The sequence below is a fragment of the Varanus komodoensis genome, unplaced genomic scaffold (assembly GCF_004798865.1).
Source record: "Varanus komodoensis strain SLA01 unplaced genomic scaffold, ASM479886v1 scaffold22, whole genome shotgun sequence".
NCBI lineage: Eukaryota > Metazoa > Chordata > Lepidosauria > Squamata > Varanidae > Varanus > Varanus komodoensis.
The window spans coordinates 18,508,251-18,532,253 of record NW_025335606.1 but is presented as its reverse complement, the minus strand read 5'-3'; the positions used below and the strand labels follow the sequence as shown (position 1 = coordinate 18,532,253).

The following is a 24,003-nucleotide window of genomic DNA, read 5'->3' as shown; positions in this document are numbered from 1 at the left end:
CTAGATTTGGTCCTGCTACATTTACAGCTTCAGAACATCCTATGATATTGGAAGCATTGACTGAAGCTGAAAAGCTACTTTGGCATACAAGTTGTGTATATAAATATTATCAAATAAATATGAAACACAGGGTCTTAACAGACAATGGAATAAGGAACTAGAGCACCTCTTGCCCCGTCAATGGAGTGCTTCATTGCTATCTATTTCAGAAGGGGGTCACAGTTCTCAGGCTATGCTTAATTCAACAAAAATTGATGTTTTGAGTATAATGGCTGCCTCAATTGCTCTTTGATAAAGGCTTAATTAAATTGCCCAATTGTTGGAGATGCAGTGCTGCTAATGCTTCTCTTCTTCATATGTTTTTGCAATGCCCAATGGCAGCTTCCTTTTGGAAGGAGGTAATAATTCAGATAAATCTTGTGATGGGAAGTTCTTTAATATTTAATTATACACTTGTCCCTTTGACTTTCTTATCTGTCTTTTAGAATATAATGCAAGGTCAACACAAATGGAATTACCACATTCTTTAACAGCTAAAAGACTATAACACTAGAAAGATAAATGGTGGAGAGTTTAATGAAGCTTTCAAGTTTTGAAGAGGTGTTCTTTAGGAGTAATTTAAAAATGGATAAATAAATAGATATTTGAGCTGCCTTTAAGAAAGTTTATACATAATTATTTTTAAGAGTAGTAGCATCCTGTGTTTTATACTAACACATACAGGATTGCTCTGCTTGCTGTTGCTGTGAAATAATGACATATTTAACTTGGAAAAAATGTAAAGATTCTTAATTACAGCGTTCACTGAGGAGCTCAGGGTAATGTGCGTAGTTCTCCTATACATTTTATCTATGCAAACCTGAGAGGTAGGTTAAACTGAGAGATAGTGCCTGGCCCAAGAACATGCAGTAAGCTGGATGAAGACCTCTGAAGGCTGCTAATCATAATCAACATAATGTCCAAGTGGCCTTTGTCACTGATGACCCCTTGTGTTGCTGCCTAGAGATATAGCAGGTAGAAGCTTTACCCTGCTGCTAGCTTTGCCCGAGATTGCTGCCCTCATGCCTGCCCTTCCTAACATGAGACACTGTAAGGAAATTTAAAATGGCTAACTACTGTCCACACCATGGAATGTTTAGGATAGTTGACCATAATAGGCAGTAAGTTGATAATAATCAGCTAATAAATTTACTAGCGTAACATTCCTGCCAGGCACACTGCTTTCACATATCTTTGCAACTTGATTTAAAAAGGGGAAAAAATCTAAGATACTCAGGATGCAGAATTCTTTGCCTGATAGTACATTTTGCTGATGAAGATCTGATATAGCCTAGGGATTATTATTGTTCACTGATTTTATATGCAAATTTGAGATAACTGATCATGATGTCTTATTGTCTCATTGTATTACATTCCTACTAACTAGCAAACTTTGCAGTGTGTATACGTACTAAAATTTATTCTAACAATTCTGTTTGAAACTCTTAAATTTTCATCCTTTTATAACATGGCTAAAGAAGATGTACAGTCCTCCATTATAGAGCTCTCAGTTTACTCAGATTAGTGCTACCTGAATGTGATCGTGGTTTTCCCTTAGATTTATGTTCCACCTTATCTCAAGAATGGATATTGGTTACCATGCATATGCAGTGTTTGGCATGTTTGGGAATAGACCTTTCTAGTTCTGTTCTGCTCCACACTGTTTCTTGCCATGCGTGGGCACTTCTAAAATGGGACACTTTGTTCTCTTACCACCTCTCCTTTGTTTCTGGTATACCACAATCTGAATGAGATAGGATGAATATGGTTTGGGGGCCTGGAGTATTGGCTTGCAATGGGCATGGACCATGACATTATTAGGTTGGGTGTAGTGACTGTGGCAAGGTGCACAAGGGGCACTGATCCAAAGATATGTGATAGGAGTAATCAAGTGTGCTTTGTGCCAGCCTTTCTTAATGCAGTTTCTGACTGTTTGTGAAAGACAGATGTGGTCAATTTGGGGTTAAAGGAGGAAGAGGTCTGGGATTGCTTGCACTAGATTTGATATTCTGAGCATGCAATCCTATCTATTTTGAGGCAGGAAAAAGCCATAGAATTCTCAGCATGGTGGCTGGGCCATGCTGGGAGCTGTATGTTTTTTTCCCTGTCTAAACATGCATAGAATTGTACCCTTGGAATTGCTGTCTGTAATACAACAATATTGTTTATGCACAGGTGCCACAATGAAATACTGAAGAGCATGGTTGTTGCTGAATTATGCAAGGCACAATGGTTTAACCTGCCCCACCATCTGATTAGGCCAGATTTGCATGCTTCTGTGAAAATTGATGGACAGTCCTTAGGCCCTGGCTTACATTTTACCTCCTGCATGCATTCTTGCTCAGCGTCAAGCCCCCCTGCCCATCTTGGATAACGACATTGCCTGTCTTAAAAGTGTTGCTGTAAGAATGACTGCTATGGAGTATAGTAGAATGCACTCTTAACGCTCAAGTCTGTAAAGCGCGCGCCCTCCCCCTCCCCCTCCCCCTCGACAGAGAGATCTCGATGTAAGGATAAGGCAAGTAAAAGCCAGGAAGCATTGGCCTTCATTTGCTGCAGAACACAAGCAATTTTAGCAGGATCAAGTTTCACCATCCCTGCCTGACAATATTCCTGCAAAAATTCCCTCTTGATATGCTATGTATTTTGGGAGGAAAAGCGTTGCCTCGCTTACAAACAACGCATTTCCTCTCCGTCTGCTTAAGCTGCTCCACGGGCTCCCTCATTCTGCGCCTCCGTGAAACTCCAGAGGCGTGAACTCGATACTGAAAGAGCCTCCCCCGTACCCAAGTTGAGGCCGGTGAAGGCGTGGCTTCCTTGCATCAGGTTTTCATCATAAATGGAGGGCAGGTTCCCAGGTCAGCGGGCGTGGCTAATATGCCCTTTCTCACCTTTGGCCTATCTGGGCGAGAGTTTGTGTGACGGATGTCGGATCAACCCAATGAGGTTGCGGCGAGAGCGGGGTGGAGCTAGTTACCGCCTGAATGGGAGCTGACGGCGCTGAGGAGGTTTTTGTTCCGGGCCCGGTCGCCGCCATCTTGTGTCAGTGCGGGTCGGAGGAGGAAGCGGTAGCAGAGGCGCAGAGCGGTGACTCGGCAGCAACAGCGGCCGCGGCGGGGCCTGACACAGCCTCATTGGTAACCTCAAGAGCTTTCCTTTCCCTCCCCGCCTCCTGTTTCCATAGAAACAGGAGAACCTTCCCAAGACTGGCTGTTTCCATAGAAACTAAGAACCCCCCCTTTCCCTGTAAGGTTCCCTCTTCCGACCATCTAAGGCCTAGGCATGTCTCCCTGGCATTCAGCATTATGGCCCCCTTCCTCAACCTCGAAGAGTATGGATGCTTCCCTGAACCTCAGCCGTCTTGTCTGCTCTCTAGCTATGATTTCCATCCCTCTTGCCATTTAGCGTCGCTCTTCCATGGTAGTCTTACCTTTACTATTCCTCCTCTCTGCCCCGCCTTCTCAAATTCCCTTCCTTTTCTCTAAGAAGCAGCTCAGCTCAAGTGGGTGCGATGCTTCTTGTCATGCTCTCTTCGGCATGATACGCGCACTTTTTTGGGGTGAGTGGGGGGAAATGCTTACTGCCCTCAGTTGGTATAGTCCCCCCTCCTTATTTCCTTCTTTTCCTCAGGATGGAGGGGGTGGGGATTTCGGAGAAGAGCCAAAATTAAAAATCCTGGGGGGTCAGTCACTGGGAGCATTGGGCACAGGCAAGTGCAGGACTAGGAATGGGGGAGGACTGATAGGACTGGGTGTGATAGTGATCATTTGAGGGGGGGTTATATCATTTTTTTCTCCTGGTAATTCTGGAAAGGTTGTCTATCCACTGAAGAATGAATGGGCCTTGGGTATTTGAGGTTTTTTTTAAAATTTCAGTCCTTAACTTGCAAAGCATCAGAGGCAAAAGACACACTGATAGCTCTTTCAAGCATGATGATTGATTCCATGTCTTTGAAGGAAGCTTACTCTTGGCTGGATCTAGGAATCAAGATTCTTCAGTTCTGCCCTTTCCCCAGATGAAATTCATGTTGGCTGGCTGATTAATATTGCAAGATCTTGGCATCATCAGTTGCAGCAGTTCTAAGGCTGCAGCTGTTGCCCAAGTTTTTCACAGACCCACCTTACAACTTCTTTCCCACTCCACATGTTCCCACTCTCTATATAAGTTCAAGCCCATATAAATGAGAATTGCTCATGTTACCAAGAATTTCTAACTGAAAGGGAAAAGTTATATAATAAAGAATATAACATTTTCTGAAATTCACTTTCCTGAGCTGAGGAAGAGTTGCTGTGGCCTCTGTAGACTGGAGAGCTTAAATCCAGGAGAATTGTGTGTGTGTGTGTGTGGTTTTTTCCCCCTTCCTCTTGTGTGGTTTAGGCCAAAAGTCAGATTGGCTTCAGTTGGAAAGTGGAGTGTTTAGAATTGTCATGATGTTTCTGCTGAAGCCAAGTGAGAAATCTAAAATTTGCTTGTTTCTTACATATGAGGTACTTTATAGAAAGTCAAAACAGTTTGTGTCAAATCTTACAAAAGTAGTAATTGATGCTTCAGGCATCTGTAGTTGTTTCTGCCATTATCTTTTACTCTGCCAAGCAATAATGTTCCTAGCAATTAAGTACAAAGAGCATTAGCAGCATATCTGCCTCCATATGTGGATTAGAGGGCAGCTTTAATATTGGTCTGCCTATTGTGGCTTACTTACCTTGGGCAGGAAGTTAACTAGAAGATAGTGCTGTTTACTATGACTTTTATGGCAGCCATTGATTGGAGAATGGCCCTTCATGCAGGGTGGTGCCAACAGGCTGGGTGTGGCTTTCATGTGGCTTTCACTTGAGAGTGTCAGCCCTACTGATTTGTAATACATGATGTGAATGATCTGGCTTTATTGGCAATTACTTACATTGTTAACTAGCTATTTGACTAACCTTAGTCAAGGCTACTCTGCATGTTGGGGAAGAGTAAGAAGCCAAGGATTCTGTTTTAATTCTGTGCTTTCAGAACAATTTATAACAGGAACATTGTGAAACTGATAGAACTGCATCTCTGTTAAGGATCATCTGTCAGTTCTGTCTCCATAATTCTTCCCTCCCACCAAGCCCAAATACTTGGGATGTACTGTCTCTTAACACCATCTATTATTTGTTTACTATAAGTTTGTGATTTGGACTCTGTTTTATTCTTAGTTGTCAGTAAGGTGGTAAGCATGAGAATTCCTGAATCATCTTCTAGTTTTTATGTAAGATTGAATGTATTTGTTTACCTGCCTTTAATTTCCTTTTCTAAATCTTATGTTATCCTATATTTAATCAAAATATTTATGTGGGCATACGTGTTGCTTGGGAGCTGTGTTCTGTATGTAAGCTGCTAGGTAGTTTTTAAAATAAGTTTAAAAAGGAGAATAGTAAGACTGCAGGAAGTGTTATGATGGGTTTGGGTAATTCATTGAACTGTTGTCATACAATTTGCTTAATAACTTTAATGTTTCTTCACAAATACAGAAATACTCATTCCATACTGTGTATGCCTTTTAGATACTGTAGTCTCCTTTTCACCCCTATCCTCTCTGTAATAGCATCATGGTTTGGATGATGCATATCCTTTCTGAATAGTCTACTCATAGTTTCAGAGAGCACACCTAGACCAATTTCTAATTTTTACATATTTTTAATATATGTGACTTTTTCCTGGACTGCTAAAGCTTCTGGGGACCACATTGCCTTGTCTTTTACTTTCTCTTTACCAACCCTCCTTAAGTGCTCCATTCTAGATAGCTGGATTAGAAACTAATCCTAGCAATGTAGAGGTTAAATGTAGATCCATATGTAAAACACACATTAATCATAATTAAACTTTGTTCCTGAATTGTTGAATGTTTCAGATAAGCCTTTCCTTCTGACTTGAACCATATTGTATTTTGATTAGTAGGTTGACTTCTAGTTCTTTTTCACTCATTGGTTAGCAACCTTGTTCAGTGTGAACAGCTTCTGTTAGCATTTGGCTCCATGCATATCTGTAGAAACACTAAGCATTGTGGGCCTCTGGGAGCAGGAACTTGTGTTGAAGGAAACAATCTTAGTTATGTCAATACACTGTGGAATAGGCTAAATCACATCCTGTTTGTGTATACCAGGAGAATGTATTCCACTCCTCTGTCTTTCCTTCCTTGCCTCTCCAAAATATTTGCCTGAGTATGAGATGATCAGGTATGATATGGAAAATTCTTGTTCATAGCTTTGTTCAGGTGCCAGGTTCCATCTGACATGGCTGGCCACATTGGCTGCATCCACATTGTTAGTTGGCATTTGCCAGACCCACATTTAGGGTGTGGATGCAAACATTAGAAAGTGTTACGGCTGACAGGTTTCTAGTTGTTGACTTGGTTTTTGAAACAGGCACTCTTAACATAGAGAAGGTGATGAGAGTATAGAATAGGTATGGGTAACTTGTGGCCTTCCATGTGTTTTGGCCTAAAACTCCCCTGAGCTTTAGCCAGTGTAATCCATGGTAAAGGATCAAGGAGGTTGTAGACCAAAGGTGCTGAAAAACTATATGTTAGAGGTCTCTTTTAAAGTTGGCCCCAGTGCCAACAGGACGGTTCAAGCATTACTTATATTTTAACAGAGCCTGACATTCCTCTTATGTTAATGTTTCCTTGATGGTCAAATAGAAGTCAAAACTTGTGCAAACATATGGGTACTAGTACCATATTGTTGCTGCTTATGTGTTTTCATCAGGTTGAACATCTGATAATTCCTCTTGGCATTTCTTTGTTGCCAGGGGTACCATGAGGCATTGAGAGTGCTTGTCCAGGGAGTGCCAGTGTTGTCCCTCTGGTCAACAGTCAAAGCAGAAATAAATTGGAATATCATGATTCCTTATCTTGTGGTTAAGCCAATTTTTACTATGCTTTACCTTGTTTTTCTTTGATAATCGATAATTGCCTTCAGACAGGTAGACTGATTTAATCTGAGCTGATTTAAATCAGCAAGAAAAAAGGTCTGTTTAAATCAAGTTTCCAACTGAAACTTTTTATATATTTCTTGAACAATGGTGGAGATCTGAGTAGTAAGCCATGTTAATTTCTAGATGATTGATTATACTGTTTTGTTCTTAGAAGTAGACTTCACATTCCTTTGTCTTGTTGTATATGTTTTGCATTACTACCTTTTTATCTAGAGAAGAAATCATGTTTAAAATAATTCACATTTTTACACCTGTGATAATTTGAGGGTAAGCACGAAGTCCTAAACATGTCTCCTAATGAGTTCACTGGGGCTTATTCCCAAGTAATTTGGTATATGATTGCAGCCTTATGAGCATACAGGAAGATGCATGCTGGACAATTTGTCTTTTTTTCCCCAATGCTGCTCTTCTCTGTTTCATTCAAGGCCCAGCCTTGTCCTTATTTAAAAAACACAGTAGCTAACTAAAATGGAATGCCTATAGTTTACAAGCAGAAACAATGTGGTTTAAAAATTCTGATTGTATTGCTTTAAGCTTCAGTTTTTTTCTACCCTGCTATCTTGTCTGTCTGTCTTTCCTGACTACTCTGCTTTGCTTGGCCTGACTCCCCCATCACTACACAAGTACAGAACAGCAATTCTAACAGCCTTTGTCATTGCATATGCAAGTTTAGTCAGAGAAACCAAAAGCCCAGAACTTCCAATAAGTAAGTGCTGGTAATTTGGCTGGACAGAGCCATTCTCATGCAATGAATAATGAAATTAATGTCCATGTTTGCTTATTAGTTTACATCACTTTATGCTTAGTTTAAATTTTGTCATAAACATACTATGTGGTTTTTCGAATTAGAGAAAAGAGGTATTATGATATGAGGAAGTTTTTTTTTTTTTTCATTGCAGGTGTGCTTTTTTAAAACATGGGATACACTAACATTCAGTGTCAAAGTCTTAACTGCTTTTAATAACCCAAGAGCTGGTAGCTATGTTTTTCCTCACTTGTCCCTCTGTGAAGGATGGATTAACTCTTGAATAATAGAATGTGTTCAGTCTTTGCCACAGACTCAATTAAGATCACCTTGTTACTTCCTCCTTCACATATCACAATATACTGTTAAAGCTTCATAACTTGAACAGTAAAATGATCTATAGTAATCTTGTTTTATGTAATCTAATTAGTCAGTTCCTAAATATGCCAATAGAGAAGCTCAGACTTTTGCTATTGAGTGAGTCTGTTGTGAGTTTGCTGACATTTTTTTTAGTTCAGTTCTCTTCTAATCTAGACTGGAAGGGTGTTTCCTCTGCAAAACTTTCTCTTTGCTGTTTTAGAAAAATTTTAAATGAAATGGGCTTTATAGACTTATACTTGGAATCTTTGGTATGACCATGCATAGTATGAACCTTTAAAAAGAAACTTTTTAAAAGCAGGTCACTCTTAATGCACTGTGTTCCCAGCAGACATTTCCTTTCCAACAGTGAGTGAATAAGGTATTATTTTCCAAAGCCAGCAGGCAATTGAAGTTAAGCAGAAGGTAAAGTGGTATGTAATATGGTTGAGGGCATTTGCTTAAGCATATGGTGGCTGCCACCTTCACCCAGTTCCTTGACTGAGCAAGAAACTATCCATTTACTTTGACTACTTTTTATTACAAGCATGCATAAAATATTAAATACATGCTTCTAAAGCTGTAATGTGTGCAGTCAGGAAACAGGATTTCCCAGCTTGGTATATCAAATAGGTACCTTTTTGGCTGTAGCTATGTCACATGCGATAAACCTGTAGTATCACCAGGTGTTATGACAAGTGGCCCTGAATTAGATAGTTTTATGCATGGTTTTTGATAAGTGCAGTGCCTTGTCAATTATTTACTCCAATTTAGCTGAGCTGAATCAATTTCCAGTTTGCATGGTTCCAGTTCACATGGAATGGTGAGCTTTTAAGCTTAAGAGCATCCAGGTATATCTTGTTTCACTGCAATAATAATTCTGATCCCTCCCCCAAGCTTTAATTGTGTGCATAGGACTTTTGGCTTCAGTACCTGAATGATTTTTTAAATTAACCCCTCTTAATAAGTAAGGTGGGGAGGCGAAGCGGAGCACAGCCATGGATGTGAAAGGAGGTGGGTAGAGGGATTAGACGGAAGAGGAACCTCCATAGGAAATGGGTACTAGGGCAAATAGGCAAAAGGGTATACCGGAAGGAGGAGGCACATTGCAGAAGGATTCTTCGCAAGGCTAAGGCTGATTACGAGCTGAGACTGCCAAGAATATCAAGAGCAACAAAAAGGGCTTCTTTCAGCATGTAAATAGGAAGAGGAAGGGGAGACAAGTGGTGGGACCACTAAATGAGGAGGAAGGAGATCCAGTGACTGATATGAGGGAACAGGCACAGATGCTAAATGACTATTTTGCCTCTGTATTCTCCCCAAAGCAGGACTGGGGAGATCCGCATAGGAGATTAGATGAGGCCAGGGACTTAGGGGCACAGATTAGAGTCACCCCCTAGAAGTCGAGGGGCTCCTCAGGGCATTGGACATTACAAAGGCGCCAGGCCCTGAAGGGTTACACCTGAGAGTACTTAGACAGTTGGCAGGGGTTCTCTCACACCCGCTGGCCTCCATTTTTGAGGCCTTGTGGAGAACGGGTGAAGTTCCAGAGGACTGGAGGGTGGCATCAGTGGTCCCAATTTTCAAAAAGGGTAGTAGAAAGGACATGGGGAATTACAGACCAGCGAGCCTTATGACCATTGTAGGAGAAACAATGGAAAGGCTCGTAACAGAGAGAGATCTAGTGATGCTAGATAGGGAAGGGAGGCTGGCAGCCACACAACATGGCTTCCGCCAAAACAGGTCCTGCCAGACAAACCTTGTGGAATTATATGACAAGGTTTCGAGATGGCTAGATGGAGGGGATGCAGTGGATGTGGTTTACCTGGATTTCAGCAAGGCCTTTGAAAAGTGCCCCATGGTATCCTGGTTGAGAAACAGGAGTTTTGGGATACACCAAAGCACTGATGGATTAGGGCATGGGTGACTGACCGAAAGCAGAGGGTAATCATTAGTGGGGAATCATCGGGGTGGTGACCAGTGACAAGTGGTGTCCTCCAGGGCTCTGTCCTGGGACTGATCATGTTTAATCTTTTCATAAATGACATGAAGAGGTGAACAGTCTGCTGATCAAATTCGCAGACGATACTAAAACTGGAGCAGTGGCCACAACTGAGGAGCAACTACTCCAGATACAAAAGGATCTGGACAGACTGTGGAAGTGGGCAGGAGACAACAGGATGGCGTTCAGTGTGGATCTTGCACTTGGGCCATAGGAATAGGTGTCATAAGTACAGGTTAGGGGACAAGTGGCTGGAGAGCAGCCCTTATGAAAGGGTGCTGGTTGACTGCAGGCTAAACATGAGTCAGCAATTTGATGCAATGGTCAAGAGGGCAAACACCACCCTTGGTTGCATAGCCAGAAGTGTGGCTTCTAGATTGAGAGAGGTATTACTACCACTCTATACGACTCTAGTGCGTCCACAACTGGAGTATTGTGCTTAGTTTTGGGCCCCTCATTACAGAAAGGATATAGCCAGGTTAGAGTCAGTGCAGCGTAGGGCTACAAGGTTGGTGGCCGATTTGTAGGGGATGGGGTATGAGGTGAGACTGAGGGAACTGGGTCTTTTCAGCCTGGAGAAGAGGAGACTCAAAGGAGATATGTTGGCGACATACAGGTATGTGAGGGGATGTCACACGGAGATGGGCAGAGACCTATTCTCCCCTGCAGAGGAAGGCAGGACGCGCTTCAACGGAGCATAGCTCAGGGAGCCAAGGTTAGATTCAGATGCCAGGGAGCACTTCCTGATAGTCAGGACCCCTGGGGTATGGAATGGGCTTCCACGGGAGGTCGTTGAGGCCCCATCAGTGAGGGTGTTCAAAGGTAGGCTGGACATGCGCATGGTGGGCATGTTGTGAGCGGAGCCGGCTGGAGCCAGGGGTCAGACTAGATGGCCCAGGAGGACCCTTCTATGTTTCTAATTGTTGTTAGCTTACCTTCAGAAGCAGGAGGTTGTCCTTGCTATCTGAACTAACTCAGAATAACCCTGCTTTTGTTGCTTCATGTCCCCTTGTACTAAACTAAAAGCATTTGCAATATATACTGTGGAAATAAGTTGTAAGGAAATAATAAAATTAATTCCCTAATAATTATTTTTGGCATTTATTACTTTCAAGACTTCAAAGTTACGATGTCACTTCACAGGCATCATCTCAGCAATCCTTTTGCATGTCTTGTAATACTGTATGTATCATTATGTCAATCCAGTGGCTGAAACTGAGCAAATACTGGTTTACTTAGGACTCTTCCATAGGTAAGAATCAATTTCACTGGGAACATCCTTGCTTATAGCTCACACAGCTCTAGTGTTTCACTACTGTTCTCTTGCAAGCTAGTTCAAGCACATATGAGGTGCCAATGTTTCAATTTGTACCTTAGCAGAGCTCACCTTTAAATAGTTTAGCCTATCCATTCTGCCTCGGAATGTGAGGGTCAAAATGTCACACCCTGATAGTTCTTCTCTTTTCCTTTCCGTCCCTGTAACCCTTGAAATTGGGTTGCTACTTCTTTCTTGTCATACTCTCTCAAGAAAGGATTGATTTAAGACTGCTTTGCCTGCTAGAAAGCCATAACTATGCTTCAAGCTGGCATCTTGCTGACATGCCTTTCAGATTCTGGTTTCCTCTTGGCTGAGGAGATGCAGTCAATTGTCAACAACTTGCTATGTCACCATTGTCTGGCTATACAGAGCAGAAGAGATGCTAGTTAATTTAAGCTCAGCATACGGCAAAGCAGCCGGACGCTGTCAAAACGGATGCTCATTCAATGAGCTTGTGAAGAAAGCCAGTGCAGTAGCTCTGCAGGAATGCAAGCAGTTGTTCATGTTGTGGGAGAATAAATGCAGGATTGATACTGAAGGTGCTGGAACTCAGGCTGTTCTCCCAGCTGTCTTTATCTTAGTCCCCAAGAATAAGTGCAGAACTTCTGGTTGGATTTGAGCAGATAGTGTATAGGGCAATTGGTTTTGATCTAAGACATTATGCTTATCTTGGTGGGATTTCTCTTTCTTAAGACTGATTTTGTGAATGTTGTTTATTTTCCTTTTAATATATTGATACTTAAATCTATTTCTGGTCTAAACCTTTAACCAATCACTGAAGGACCATTGGTAGGTCTTGAGTAGGTATTCCTTATAAACTTACACATTTAGGGATTTTGGTAGCTCACTCAAAACTAAGGTTATACTCCTGAGCTATATAATACTACTTGTATTAATTTATCTAACTGGATAGAATTAGCACATGATAGAAGTCAGCAAATGCTCTTGATTTGGATGGTGTAGTTACAAGTAGTAACAGCTTTGGGCTCCAAGAAGATTTAACTTTAACTGCAGTCCTGAGCAGGCCTCCATAGTATATTTACAGTGAGATTTACATCTGAGTAGGCATATACTATGATCAAGCTGCCTATCTCTGATGGTATAAAATTATTATCTCTGTAGCAAACACAGTATGATCAAGCCCTCAACTTTTCTCTTGGGTTTCTGTGTCCTTGGTGAGCTCCAAACTGGTTGTCTTTTTGTCAAGTTTCTACAGAAATTTCCCAATTGGGAGCTGTTGGAGAATTCCTACGACCCGTAAAGGGACAATTTAATTGTGTCACATTCTATTTTCAGTAGTAGAGCCCAGTGCTTGGAAGTTCCCAGTCATGCCAGCTACTACTGACTGTTTCCCAGCTGACTCATTCCCAGCCCCTCCCAGGCCACCCTGTCTGTTACTTTTGATTCTTTTTGTAAAATCTGGAGAATTCTGTTGGGAGGAAACAGCTTAAGATGAGTTCTCTTGTATTAGCTGCCCCTGGAATGGGTTAGGGACTCCATAAAGGTAGCATTGAGATACAACAGCTTTATGTGAATTATGCTATTCTAAAATAAAGGGTGATTTCCTTCTCAGAAACAGTAGGCAGTAAAACAGAAGCAGGTTAACCTTATTTGGATTTCTTTGTGTGATCTTTTCACACAAAACCTTTGGAAATTGGCACTCTGGAAGATCAGCTCTTCTAAAAAACTTTATTCTGTATGGCATGTGTGTTGCTGCTACATCAGATTAACTGTTATGACTCAGTGAGAGCTTCCAGTAGGACACTTAGAATAGTCCTTTCTGCATGCCCTAAGAAGCAAGTGGTATCAGTATCCTTTAGTAAAGAAGTGTTGTGACCCATTTAGCAGCAGAAACCTGGTTATGGCCAATGCAAAAAAACAGAAAAGGGTTGCTTACTATACCCATGCAATAGTTGGTGATGTTTTGGTGTCGTCTTCCACCTTAGTTGTGCATATAAAATGGTAAACTGTTGTATTTGAACATTGCCTGTATCCTGCTGAAAGGCTGACGCTTGTACTCTTACAGTTGTATTTTCCCATTCCTGTATTCAGATGTCCAGCTCGCCGTTGTCCAAGAAGCGTCGCGTGTCTGATTCGGAGACGAAGACGGGTTCAAACTGCTCCTCTGGCAAATCGGTACAGACTGATCTGCGTGAAGCGCCTGCCAACGTAAGACCATGGACAGATTGCTGTGACATATTGATTCTGTATTGATCATGAGGAAACAAACTGATTCCAAAGAGAAGCTAACACAACCTAGCAGCCGTTTTATTGTTGATAAAGGGCAGCTTTAATTATAGACAAGATAATCTATTGCAAAGATCCCTGGAGTGTTTGTGTGGAACTAAGGTTCTTCACTGTTTCTGCTGGGGCATCCCATGGGTTGGCAAGAGGAAGAGATTTGGCTGGGATCTTATGTCCTTGTACAACCTTTTATTTCTCCCCATAACAGTGGATGGTAGCTGTTCAGTTACATGGGGGAAATAAAACACTGCACTCAAGAACACCATTAAGATAATAATCTTAAATCTTGAATAAATAATCTTGAATAAATCTGCCTCTGCATTTTAGTCTCACACCCTAGCAGTCTTAATGACTAAAGGCTTTCCACCATCACCTTGAGGAACTAGATAGGATGCATTGAAAACCCAAGAAGATGTCCTTGGTGGTTATAATAAAATGAATACAATAATTTAAACTTCTAAAAATATGCAAAGGTTGGTTGGAAATAGATGGTCTCTGGATGTAAAGCAACCCAGTTTAGCCAGTCAGGTGCAATGTTTCTATACTTCTAACTGTTTGAGACCTTTTGTTATGCTCAAAGATTCAAGCTAGAATTGCTCAACATCACTGCATGTTAATCCCAGGTGTTTGTATAGATTGCAGCAGGAGGTCTTCTGCCTTACCTTAAGGGCCTCTGACAGGAAGTGGGCTGGAGAACTTGCTCCTTAGTAATTCAGGCAAAGCAGATAAAAGCACCAGCTATGTAAATGGTAACTATCTTTGTTCCTATCTCTGGCTCAAGTCTTTGTATGAGCTGGAAGGGTCTCAAATTATACAGCTGAAAAGACAAAAGTCCATATTTGTGGTATATCATGCAAACTAGGCACATGAGTTTGGTCCCATTAGCTGAAAGGGAAGTCAGGAGATTCATTACATATTGTGAAGGCACAACTGAGCAACAGAAGGGTAGGAATTATGAGGGACTGAGCAAACGCCTCTGCTCCCTGACCATGGGTAACCTTACCTGACCCCTGCAGAAACAGGCCATGCATATTCAGGATCTTGTCAACAGCCAAGAGGCATGGAAATAATCACATTATGTTTTTAAAAAGAAAGTTCAGATTTGCAGAAAGTTGTATTGTCCATGGTATTTTATGTTTCTCAGTTTCCTTCTCTTTCTCTGTGATATGGTCAGGGACATGTGGAACAACTTTCCCTGTTAGTCATCTTCCTTCATGTGTCTTTTTTCCCCAGGGTATGGCCAAGAATGGAAGTGAAACAGATATTGATGAGGGTCTGTATTCAAGGCAGCTGTAAGTACCAGAAAGGGAAGGTAGCTTTCCATTTTGATAGGTGCTCAGTCAGTATTAGCATGATGTGGGGCTGGGTGAGTGAGCAGTGATGTCGGGGAGGGGCACAGTTTGTAGCTGTTGAACTTTAGCAGTTTCTCATATGCTGAGAGAAACTGTTTTTAGAGCATGGTGCCCATGTCTCCAGCAGGACAGGGCAACATTTTGCAATGAATCCTTTTGGGTCTTCTTCCACTTGTTCCTAATAGATATGTGTTGGGCCATGAAGCCATGAAACGAATGCAGAATGCCAACATTCTGGTGTCTGGCTTGCGAGGACTGGGTGTGGAGATAGCTAAGAACATCATCTTGGGTGGAGTAAAATCTGTCACAATCCACGACCAGGGTGTAGCTGAGTGGTCTGACCTCTCATCCCAGGTAGGGTGATCTTGCACTCATTCAAATGACCACAGATGTGCCTTTTTTGGTAGCATTTTGCCCTACATATTCATTACTCCACCACATCTGTGTCTCTTCAGTTCTACCTGCATGAGGAAGACCTGGGAAAGAATCGTGCTGATGTATCCCAGCCACGATTGGCTGAGCTTAACTCATATGTACCTGTTACTGCCTATATTGGGCCCCTGAGTGAGGACTTCCTTAGCAACTTTCAGGTATTTTAAAGCAGAATGGCAACCTACTGAAAGCTGGGCTCTTCCATAGAAGGGAAAAATTGGTTTCCTCCTCAGAAGAGAGGCAAATTGGCAACCTGGACATAAAACTTGGCTTCTATCAGATCAAGGGTCCATCTGTTCTAGATTCTGTTCTGTTTCCACTATTCTGTTCTCAAGGTTGGCCGGTCAGGTGCCTCTGAATGTTCAAAGGAGGGTGTCATAATGATTGCCATAGTTCACTGTTCTTCGGATCTGTTATTTTGTGGTGAATTGCCCCATTTACTAACCATGGCTGATAGTTGTTGATGTTTCCTGCTTCCATTAATTTATCTAAACTCTTTAAAAGGCCAGCTAAGCTAATGGCTAGTGTATCTTGTGGTGGTAGATTCCTAAAGTGAATTGTGTAAACGTATTCTTGTTTTGTCAGTCATAAACTCAAAACTTACCTTCACTGAATTACTGGCAATTCCAGTATTATGAGAGGTTGGCCACAAATTTGTGATCCTTCTTGCCAGACTACTCATATGTAGCTTGTGCAAGATAGCACACTGAAGGTCATTTTTCTTTTCCATCTTTTTCTTAACTATAAAGAAGCAGTGCAGTATAGTGATTAGAGTATAGGACTGGCATTTGAGAGATCTGGGTCCTAGCCCTCTCTCAGCCACAGAGCTCACTGAGTAATTTTGGGTCATTCTCTGACTATTAGCCTAACCTACCTGATTGGGTTGTTGTGAGGATAAAATTGAGAGGAGGGTGGGAGGACTATGTAAATCACCTTGGGTTCCTTTCAAGGAAAAATGTGGGATTAAAAATAAAATAGATCTCTGGCATCTCCAAGGAAGTTGTCCTGAGCCATCAGTCAGTTTAGTTGGCTTATACTAACCATTTTGAGCTTTATGATACCCTTCTTACATACTGTACGCATTGTGACTTTATCCCAAATATTATGTCTTTATAGTTGATGGTCTTCCCCAGTCACCATAATTCATAATAGTGAAATTGCTTTTGCTGCTGCATGTAGAGGTGGCACTTACAGTGAGGGGTTTTTTCCCTGACATCCAAACTTATTTATTTCCATTTCTTTGCCACCTCATAACCAAGATCTTCTGAATGGCTAACTTAATCCCCCTCAACATGTTTTTTCCCCTTTTAAAAACATCTATGGTGTCTTGTGGAAAAATTCATCCTTTTGCCACATTTTGTACTATAATCTGGAATTGAAATAGATTTAAATAGCATTGTTACTGTTTGATATATGCAAGATACTGAACACCATGAAGGTATAAAATGTTTGTATTGTGGCACAAAAGTTAAGAACAGAAAAACAAACTGGTACTTGCATAAATATCCCCCTCCCAAGGTTTGGTAAATAAACCTTTGGCAGGAATTATGGTTGCAAGTCTTGGGTAAGTCTCTTGTCAGCTTTGTGCATTTAGATCCTGCAGTGCTTGCCCATTCTTCTTGGTAAAAGTGCTCCAATGCGCTCAGGTTGCATGGGGACCTTTTGGAAACAGCAGCATTTAAGTCTTGGTACAAATTGACTGAGGTCTGGGCTTTGACTGGGCCATTGGCAGACATCCAGGCTTTTAAATGCTCATTTGTTGTGTGTAGAGGGTCATTACTCCCCTGAAAAGTAAACATTCACCCCAGTCCCAGGTCTCTTGCAGCTGGAAATGGGTTTCCCTCTAATACTGCCCTGCATTCAGCACCATCCATATTGCCCTCAATCCTGACAAGTCTCCCTTGGCCCTGCCAAGGAGAAGCATCTCCACACCATGATGTCGTCACCACCATGCTACACTGCGAGGATGTTGTTCTCAGGACAATGAGCCCTGTTGGCTATGCATTTTGCAGCAAGCCCCAGAAGTTCAGTTTTGGTCTCATCATACTAGTTCTGTCACATATGCCTTTCTGCTAATTCCATATAGGCTTTGATGTGGGGTTTTTCTTCTTGCCCCTCTTCCATAAAGCCCAGATTTCTACAGTGTTTGGATGAGAGTTGTCCCATGGATGGATTCTCCTGTCTCAATTGCTGTTCTCCCCAGCTCCTTCAGAGGTACCCATGACCTCTTGCCTTTTTTCCTGCAAGGAACCCAAAGTGACTTATATAATTCTCCGTTTCATTTTATCCTCAGAACAGGAAGTCCTGTTAATTACTTAGGCTTCCTTCACCACATTGCTCATTGTACAGAAGAACTTGAAATCTCTGGTGTGATCAACTAGCAGTAGCATATGAATTGTCTAGAACAGGATAAACATTAGAACATTTGACAGCTGTGAGCTTCCCAGAAAGCTTTCTGGCCATGGGGCAGCATACAAATGTGATGGTTGGTTGGTTGGTAGGTAGGTACTGAACATGTTTCTTCACTCCCTTTGCAGGTGGTTGTGCTCACCAACTGTCCCTTAGAGGAGCAGCTACGAATTGGTGACTTCTGCCACAATCAAGATATCAAGCTGGTAGTAGCAGATACGAAGGGACTCTTTGGGTAAGATGGAATCACAGCTCTGTTTTCTTCTCTGTTCTTTGGCAGCCACTTCCTTCATCCTTTCCTTTGACTGGGTTCTCCAGCCTGTGTCTCATGAGCCACCTTGGAAATTGCAGCCTCTGTTTTTAAGCAGGTTACCTGATCCACAGCCCTGGTCTGAGTGTCCTGTCCAATCCTGCTTTTTTGGGCATAAGTGAAGGTACTGAGGGTGCCATCTGACTACACTATAGGCCACTCAGCTCTTCCCCTTTCCTTTGCAGCCAGTTGTTTTGTGACTTTGGTGATGACATGGTTGTGACAGACACCAATGGAGAGCAGCCACTCAGCGCCATGGTCTCCATGATCACTAAGGTAATACCTTCCTGCTGAGAACAAGGACTCCTTCCTAGAGAAGTCCCCTTAATATCTTCCTTAATAAGAAAAACCCTAGCTCCTACAGTGATTTGCACTGCTCCCTTTTCTTCCCCTCTGCAGGGGTGTCCTGGAGAGGTAACCTGTCTTGATGAGGCTCGGCATGGGTTTGAGAGTGGGGACTTTGTTTCATTCACTGAAGTTGAGGGCATGAAGGAGCTCAACAGCTGTGAACCTATGGAAATCAAAGTACTTGGTGAGACCCTATTGTTGTTTTGAATAAGCAGGGTAGAGCTTGGATGGCAGTGGAATGGAATATCTGCTACAGTTACAGCCTCTTATTAAGTGTCTGGCAAAACTGCCTCAACTGATTTTTTTTTTTTTAAATTGAGGTGAGGGGTTCATGGGGACTTGTCTAGCATATAACTCACATATTTGGAATTTTAGCCTGCCGTATTCCTGAAGTTCTGAGAAGGTTACATTAAATTTAAACATTTCAGAAATAAACCACTTAAAATTAGACAATAGGGTTACTTTCACCATCCCTGCTTTTTTCTGTGCTTTTGTAACTACCACAACTGATTCTCAGCCTATCTTTCCCATTTCCTTGTGCGAGCCAAAATTACTAGTGACATTTAAATCCACTTCCCCCCCCCTTTTTTTTTGGCTTAACATTTCATTGGACTCAGAAAAAATTTAACCCCATGCTGACTGTGAATAAAATCCTTCCTACAGTCTATTCTCACCTCCTCCCCTGCAGCATGTTTTCCTTGTTACATGAGGGTAAAACATTCCTCCACACCTCTCCCATTCTTTTATAGTTTAATGCTGCCAACCTTGGGAATATCCAAAAACCAATTCCTATCATTTCAGTCTTCATGGCTGTGAAAGAGCTTCTCCAAGGTCAAAATGGTATCAAAATGGTAGCTGGGGTCTCTGGCCCACGCTGATGTTCCATAGGTGGTGCTATTACTTTTTCAGTGCAGGTTCTTATTTATGGCCATGGATCTAATATGTGTACTCTCACTCTTTCTCAGGCCCCTACACATTCAGCATTGGTGACACCTCCAACTTTTCAGACTATGTTCGTGGTGGCATTGTCACCCAGGTCAAGATGCCAAAGAAGATTAGCTTTGTAAGTAACTTTTCCAACAGGTTCTCACTTTTTGCTGGATAGAGTTTTACAGTTGACAAGGTACAGAGTACCTGATCCCTTGTGGAACCACATTTACCACATCTTGAGGCATCTGGGCTTCATGCTAAGAAATTAGGTTTTCAGTTTCCCATTTGGCCATAGAAAAAAAGGAAGGGGTATCAGAAAGGGATATCAGCATCCTGTCATTGACTCAATTATGTTGAGCCAGTTGTGGCAAAATGTTACCTTATCCAGGTTCCAGAATGGTAACAACTTGAATGTGACAGTTCCGATATATTTAGTCTATTCCAAGCGTGCAGAAACTATGGCTTGCATGCAACCCTTGTCTACTTTGGTACAGTCTGTGAAACCAGTGGCGTCTCACCCACAATTTCTATGTAGCCTACATGATCTGTTTTTGTTCCAGGCTCTGTCCTGTGGACCTGGCAGGGAAAGCCCTTGCCTCTAATCAACTGTTGATCAGAGATAAGAGCTTTTCCTTGCTGGGATGAGGGGCTGGGGCATATGCAGGAAGCTGTTGAATGATGTGCAGAGGCTTGGTATTTCTGATGCTGTTTGAAAGTGCTGCTGAGTGATGTAGTTCTGCTTTGGAGTAGAAGAATGTTTCTCATTCTGCTAATGGAAGTATGTGAATGTATATGTGCACAAATGCATGACTGAGCCCAGGGCAGAGATTTGATGTGGTCATTTGGGCTGAACAGGTTGTGCATTCCCAGCTACAATTAGAGCAGGTGTCTCTGTGTTCAAAAGAAGTATCTGCCTGCTTTCCAAGGGGTAGTAAAAATGGGGAAGGTGCAATCCCACTCTTTTCCTTTTTCAGAAATCTCTGCGCTCCTCTCTACCAGAACCAGAGTTCATCATCACTGACTTTGGCAAGTTTGAGCGACCAGCCCAGCTGCATCTGGGATTCCAGGCTTTGCATGAGTTCCACAAGAAGCATAGTTGTTTCCCTAAGCCCCGCAATCAGGTATGTTGTTCTGAATTGGCCTTCCTCTTTCCAGTGATATTTGTATTGTGAGTTTCTGACTGGTTACAGCTGGTCAAATTAGCCACAGAAATCCCTGCATCTGTAAGAAGTAAAAATGCAGGTAGCATTTGCATAAGTAAACTTTGTGCAGTGCTGCTAACTTTGATTTATTCTGGATCAAAGGGCTGAACTAGACTTGATGTGGAATGCATCTTTGCATTTGACATGGTTGTTTTCAAAACAAGCCATTATACTGTGTGTGTGTGTGTGCGGGGGGGGGGGGGGTTAATCCCTTTCCTCCCCTACTGTGATCCTGATGAAAAACTGCTGCTCCAAAGCTGCTGTTTGCACTGTGAGGAAAGCTGGCATGGACACCAAACAGCAGCTTTGGAGGGAATGCTTTTTTCATTTGGATCACAGCGAGGGAGGAGAGGAATAAATTTCCTCTGCCTGTCATAAACCCCATAATTATTCTCTATACACACAAAAAAGAAGCTACTGTTTGCATTTTGAAAGCATACATGTTAAATGTCATGTACAATGTGTTTAATATGTAGTTTGGCCTTAATATTTGATTGTTTTTGCATGGTTGTCATTTATTGGCAAGAAGGAGAGGGTAAGGGTTGTGGGGACAAATAGGTAGCCGAACAGCAGATGTAATGTTTTGGAAGAAGGACATGATCAAGGATGTATGTACTATATGTGTTCGTGGAGCAGAGCAAAGAACTACAAGGAAGCAATTCCTGCCTTGAGCACTTCAGACTGCCGTTTAAATGCATGGGACTTTACCCCTAATTTAAAGAAAAGCTTTGATTCTCAGGAAATTGGAAATTGCTCTGTTATTGCATTCAAGGATTTTATCTGTGGACAGACTCTGGGTTTGATATGGGAGGGAGGAATAGATAACCAACAGTAGTCTTCTAGAGATACTTATAACTTGATTTAAAAGTCAGGTTCACAACCATGTAAATTAGAAACTCTTTAGAGGTTAGGGTGGGGTTAAGGCAGTTCTTCTAGGTCAATTTCAGTACTAGGTTGTATGCCAATTCTGCATGCCTTTTGAGAAATGCAGCCTAATTGAGATGGTCTCTGCAAAAGTTTAGCTTATACTCTTTTCTCCCTTCCCATGGGGCATTTCCTAGCCTATGTCCTACTTCTGCCTTTTCCTCCTTAGGCAGATGCTAGCGAGGTGCTAGCTTTGGTCAAGGATTTGAATGAGAAAGCCACTCCATCACTAAGGCAAGAGCAGTTGAATGAAGACGTCATCAAAGAGCTGGCCTTCCAAGCCACTGGAGACCTGGCACCTGTCAACGCTTTCATTGGGGGACTGGCTGCACAAGAAGTCATGAAGGTGAGGCCAGGCTCCAAGAGTTCATCTGGGATATTTGCAAGGCTGGCTGGGAAGTGGGATGAGAGGGTGAAGTTCCCACTCCTGGTCTGTTTCTATTTGGCCACAGGTCTGCCCTTCTCTGATTACTCTCTGAATCTTTCCCAACCAGGAGTTTTGGGCTTAGCAGTTAAAATAAATCCTTGTCTCTGTAATATGAAGACTGAGCTGAGTGGACTCAGCATACAGTATTGGCCCATCCCAGACACTTAAAAAAAGGCCCATCCATTGTTTAAGATAAGGCTGAACAATGGGGTGTCAGAGCAATAAAGAATGATTTTCTCCTGTCTCATTTCTTTCCTTCAGGCCTGCTCAGGCAAATTCATGCCTATCACTCAGTGGCTGTACTTTGATGCACTGGAGTGCCTGCCTGAGGAAAACAAGGATGCGTTACTGACTGAAGAGAATTGTAGCCCTGTGAGTAATCGCTGTACAGTTTGAGTTGTATGCTAGGAAGAGCAAAGAAGTCTGCTTCTCATGGTTGTAGGGGGAAATTTCTGTAGAGTAAGAGGTGAAAGGGAATGCCTGTTAAGAGTTGAGCAGTTTTAGACCTAGAAAAACAGGGAGGAACTGGGATAGCTGTAGAGTGTGGTTTTGTTGTTTATATACAGCAGCTCTGATGTGGAATGTTTTCCAGTCTATTTTGTTTGGTGTGATACTTCTAATTGCTGTTTTACGGGTGGGGAGAAGAGTGATTTTTAGACCTAGGCTATCTTACAGGATTGGTACAGGACAGGATTGGAGTAGTACTTAAGCCCACCATTAAATATGATGTTTAACCCACTCCCCCATTCTGGTGGTAAGGATGTTGTTGGAATTATGGAAGTTTTTAGGTGACAGGAAGCTAGAACTGGTATTTTTCATAGGAAAAAGGTGACTGCTAATGGACAAAGGTTATCATTCAAAACTAAAAGCACAATATACAATGCATACATAAATATAATGATATATTGTAACATTGATTTCTTTTTGGGGACTGCAACAAGACCAAGGAACTAGATAAATCCAGTATTTGGCAAGAAAAGGAGCTAAAAGTTGTCTGCCTTTTTTCATTCCTCTTGATAGAAACTCTGTCGCTATGATGGGCAGATTGCTGTCTTTGGCAGTGACCTGCAAGTTAAGCTGGGTCAACAGAAGTACTTCCTGGTGAGTCCTTGCACAGTTCTTTTTCATTGTGTTTCCATACCAGCATCTAGCTTACATTCTGGCTCGCTCTCACTTCTAGGTTGGTGCTGGTGCCATTGGCTGTGAGCTGCTGAAAAATTTTGCAATGATTGGTCTAGGGTGTGGGCAAGGTGGTGAGGTGGTTGTGACTGATATGGACACTATTGAGAAATCCAACCTCAACCGACAGTTCCTGTTTCGGCCCTGGGATGTTACGGTCAGTTCCTTTAATTGCAGTTGCTTTTGCTGGGAATGGGGTGGCCTTGGTTACTTTGGTTACCCTTGGTTACTTTGCTGCAAGTCCTGCCTAAAATTGTTTCAGTTTGTCTTTACTCTATAAAAGATGTAACAGTCAGTTTAAGCCTTTCTTTAAAAATATGAAGGTCAGAGGCAGGCCACCCTGTGTTCCATTCTGGTATCTCCTTTTATATTGGTTTCCAGATTCCTTGGTTGCACAATAAACCCATGGATCTATAGAATAAGATGCATGGTTGTCATAGCTGAACTCTTGTAACTGTAACAATGATGAGACTGGTGCTGCATGTTGAAGTTCTCTTTATCCTTTATCCTTGTTTAGAGTGACCTCTTTTCCCTGTCCCTGCAGAAAATGAAATCTGAGACAGCAGCAGCTGCTGTGAAAGAAATGAACCCAAATATCCACATCACAAGCCACCAAGACCGTGTCGGCCCAGATACTGAACGTGTTTATGATGATGACTTTTTTGAAAACCTTGACGGAGTGGCGAATGCATTAGACAACGTGGATGCTAGTGTGTATCTAGCAACGGTTTTCTTGCTTATCTCTGCACCAGGCACACACCTTTTTCCTTGAAAGTGATTGCAAGCTAGACCATAGCCCGGCTTCTATACCATTGTGCTGTC

At 42.2% G+C, this 24,003-nt stretch overlaps 1 protein-coding gene across 4 annotated transcripts in view; it reads left to right on the top strand.

The window, feature by feature from the left end:
• UBA1 (ubiquitin like modifier activating enzyme 1) overlaps positions 1-24,003 on the top strand; it is a 43,697-nt gene that overhangs the window by 13,571 nt on the left and 6,123 nt on the right. For 2 of the 4 annotated variants that reach the window (XM_044431177.1, XM_044431176.1), the window contains exons 1-15: positions 3,037-3,176; positions 13,477-13,593; positions 14,902-14,960; positions 15,206-15,374; positions 15,476-15,610; positions 17,990-18,096; positions 18,357-18,447; positions 18,571-18,703; positions 19,485-19,582; positions 20,424-20,570; positions 21,745-21,921; positions 22,264-22,374; positions 23,023-23,103; positions 23,183-23,338; positions 23,726-23,891. In XM_044431177.1, coding sequence (XP_044287112.1) covers positions 13,477-13,593; positions 14,902-14,960; positions 15,206-15,374; positions 15,476-15,610; positions 17,990-18,096; positions 18,357-18,447; positions 18,571-18,703; positions 19,485-19,582; positions 20,424-20,570; positions 21,745-21,921; positions 22,264-22,374; positions 23,023-23,103; positions 23,183-23,338; positions 23,726-23,891 — 1,747 coding nt within the window. In that variant the 5' untranslated portion in view covers positions 3,037-3,176. Of the gene's footprint in view, positions 1-3,036; positions 3,177-13,476; positions 13,594-14,901; positions 14,961-15,205; positions 15,375-15,475; positions 15,611-17,989; positions 18,097-18,356; positions 18,448-18,570; positions 18,704-19,484; positions 19,583-20,423; positions 20,571-21,744; positions 21,922-22,263; positions 22,375-23,022; positions 23,104-23,182; positions 23,339-23,725; positions 23,892-24,003 lie in introns of those variants that run through there. The other 2 variants (XM_044431178.1, XM_044431179.1) reach the window with 2 other exon arrangements.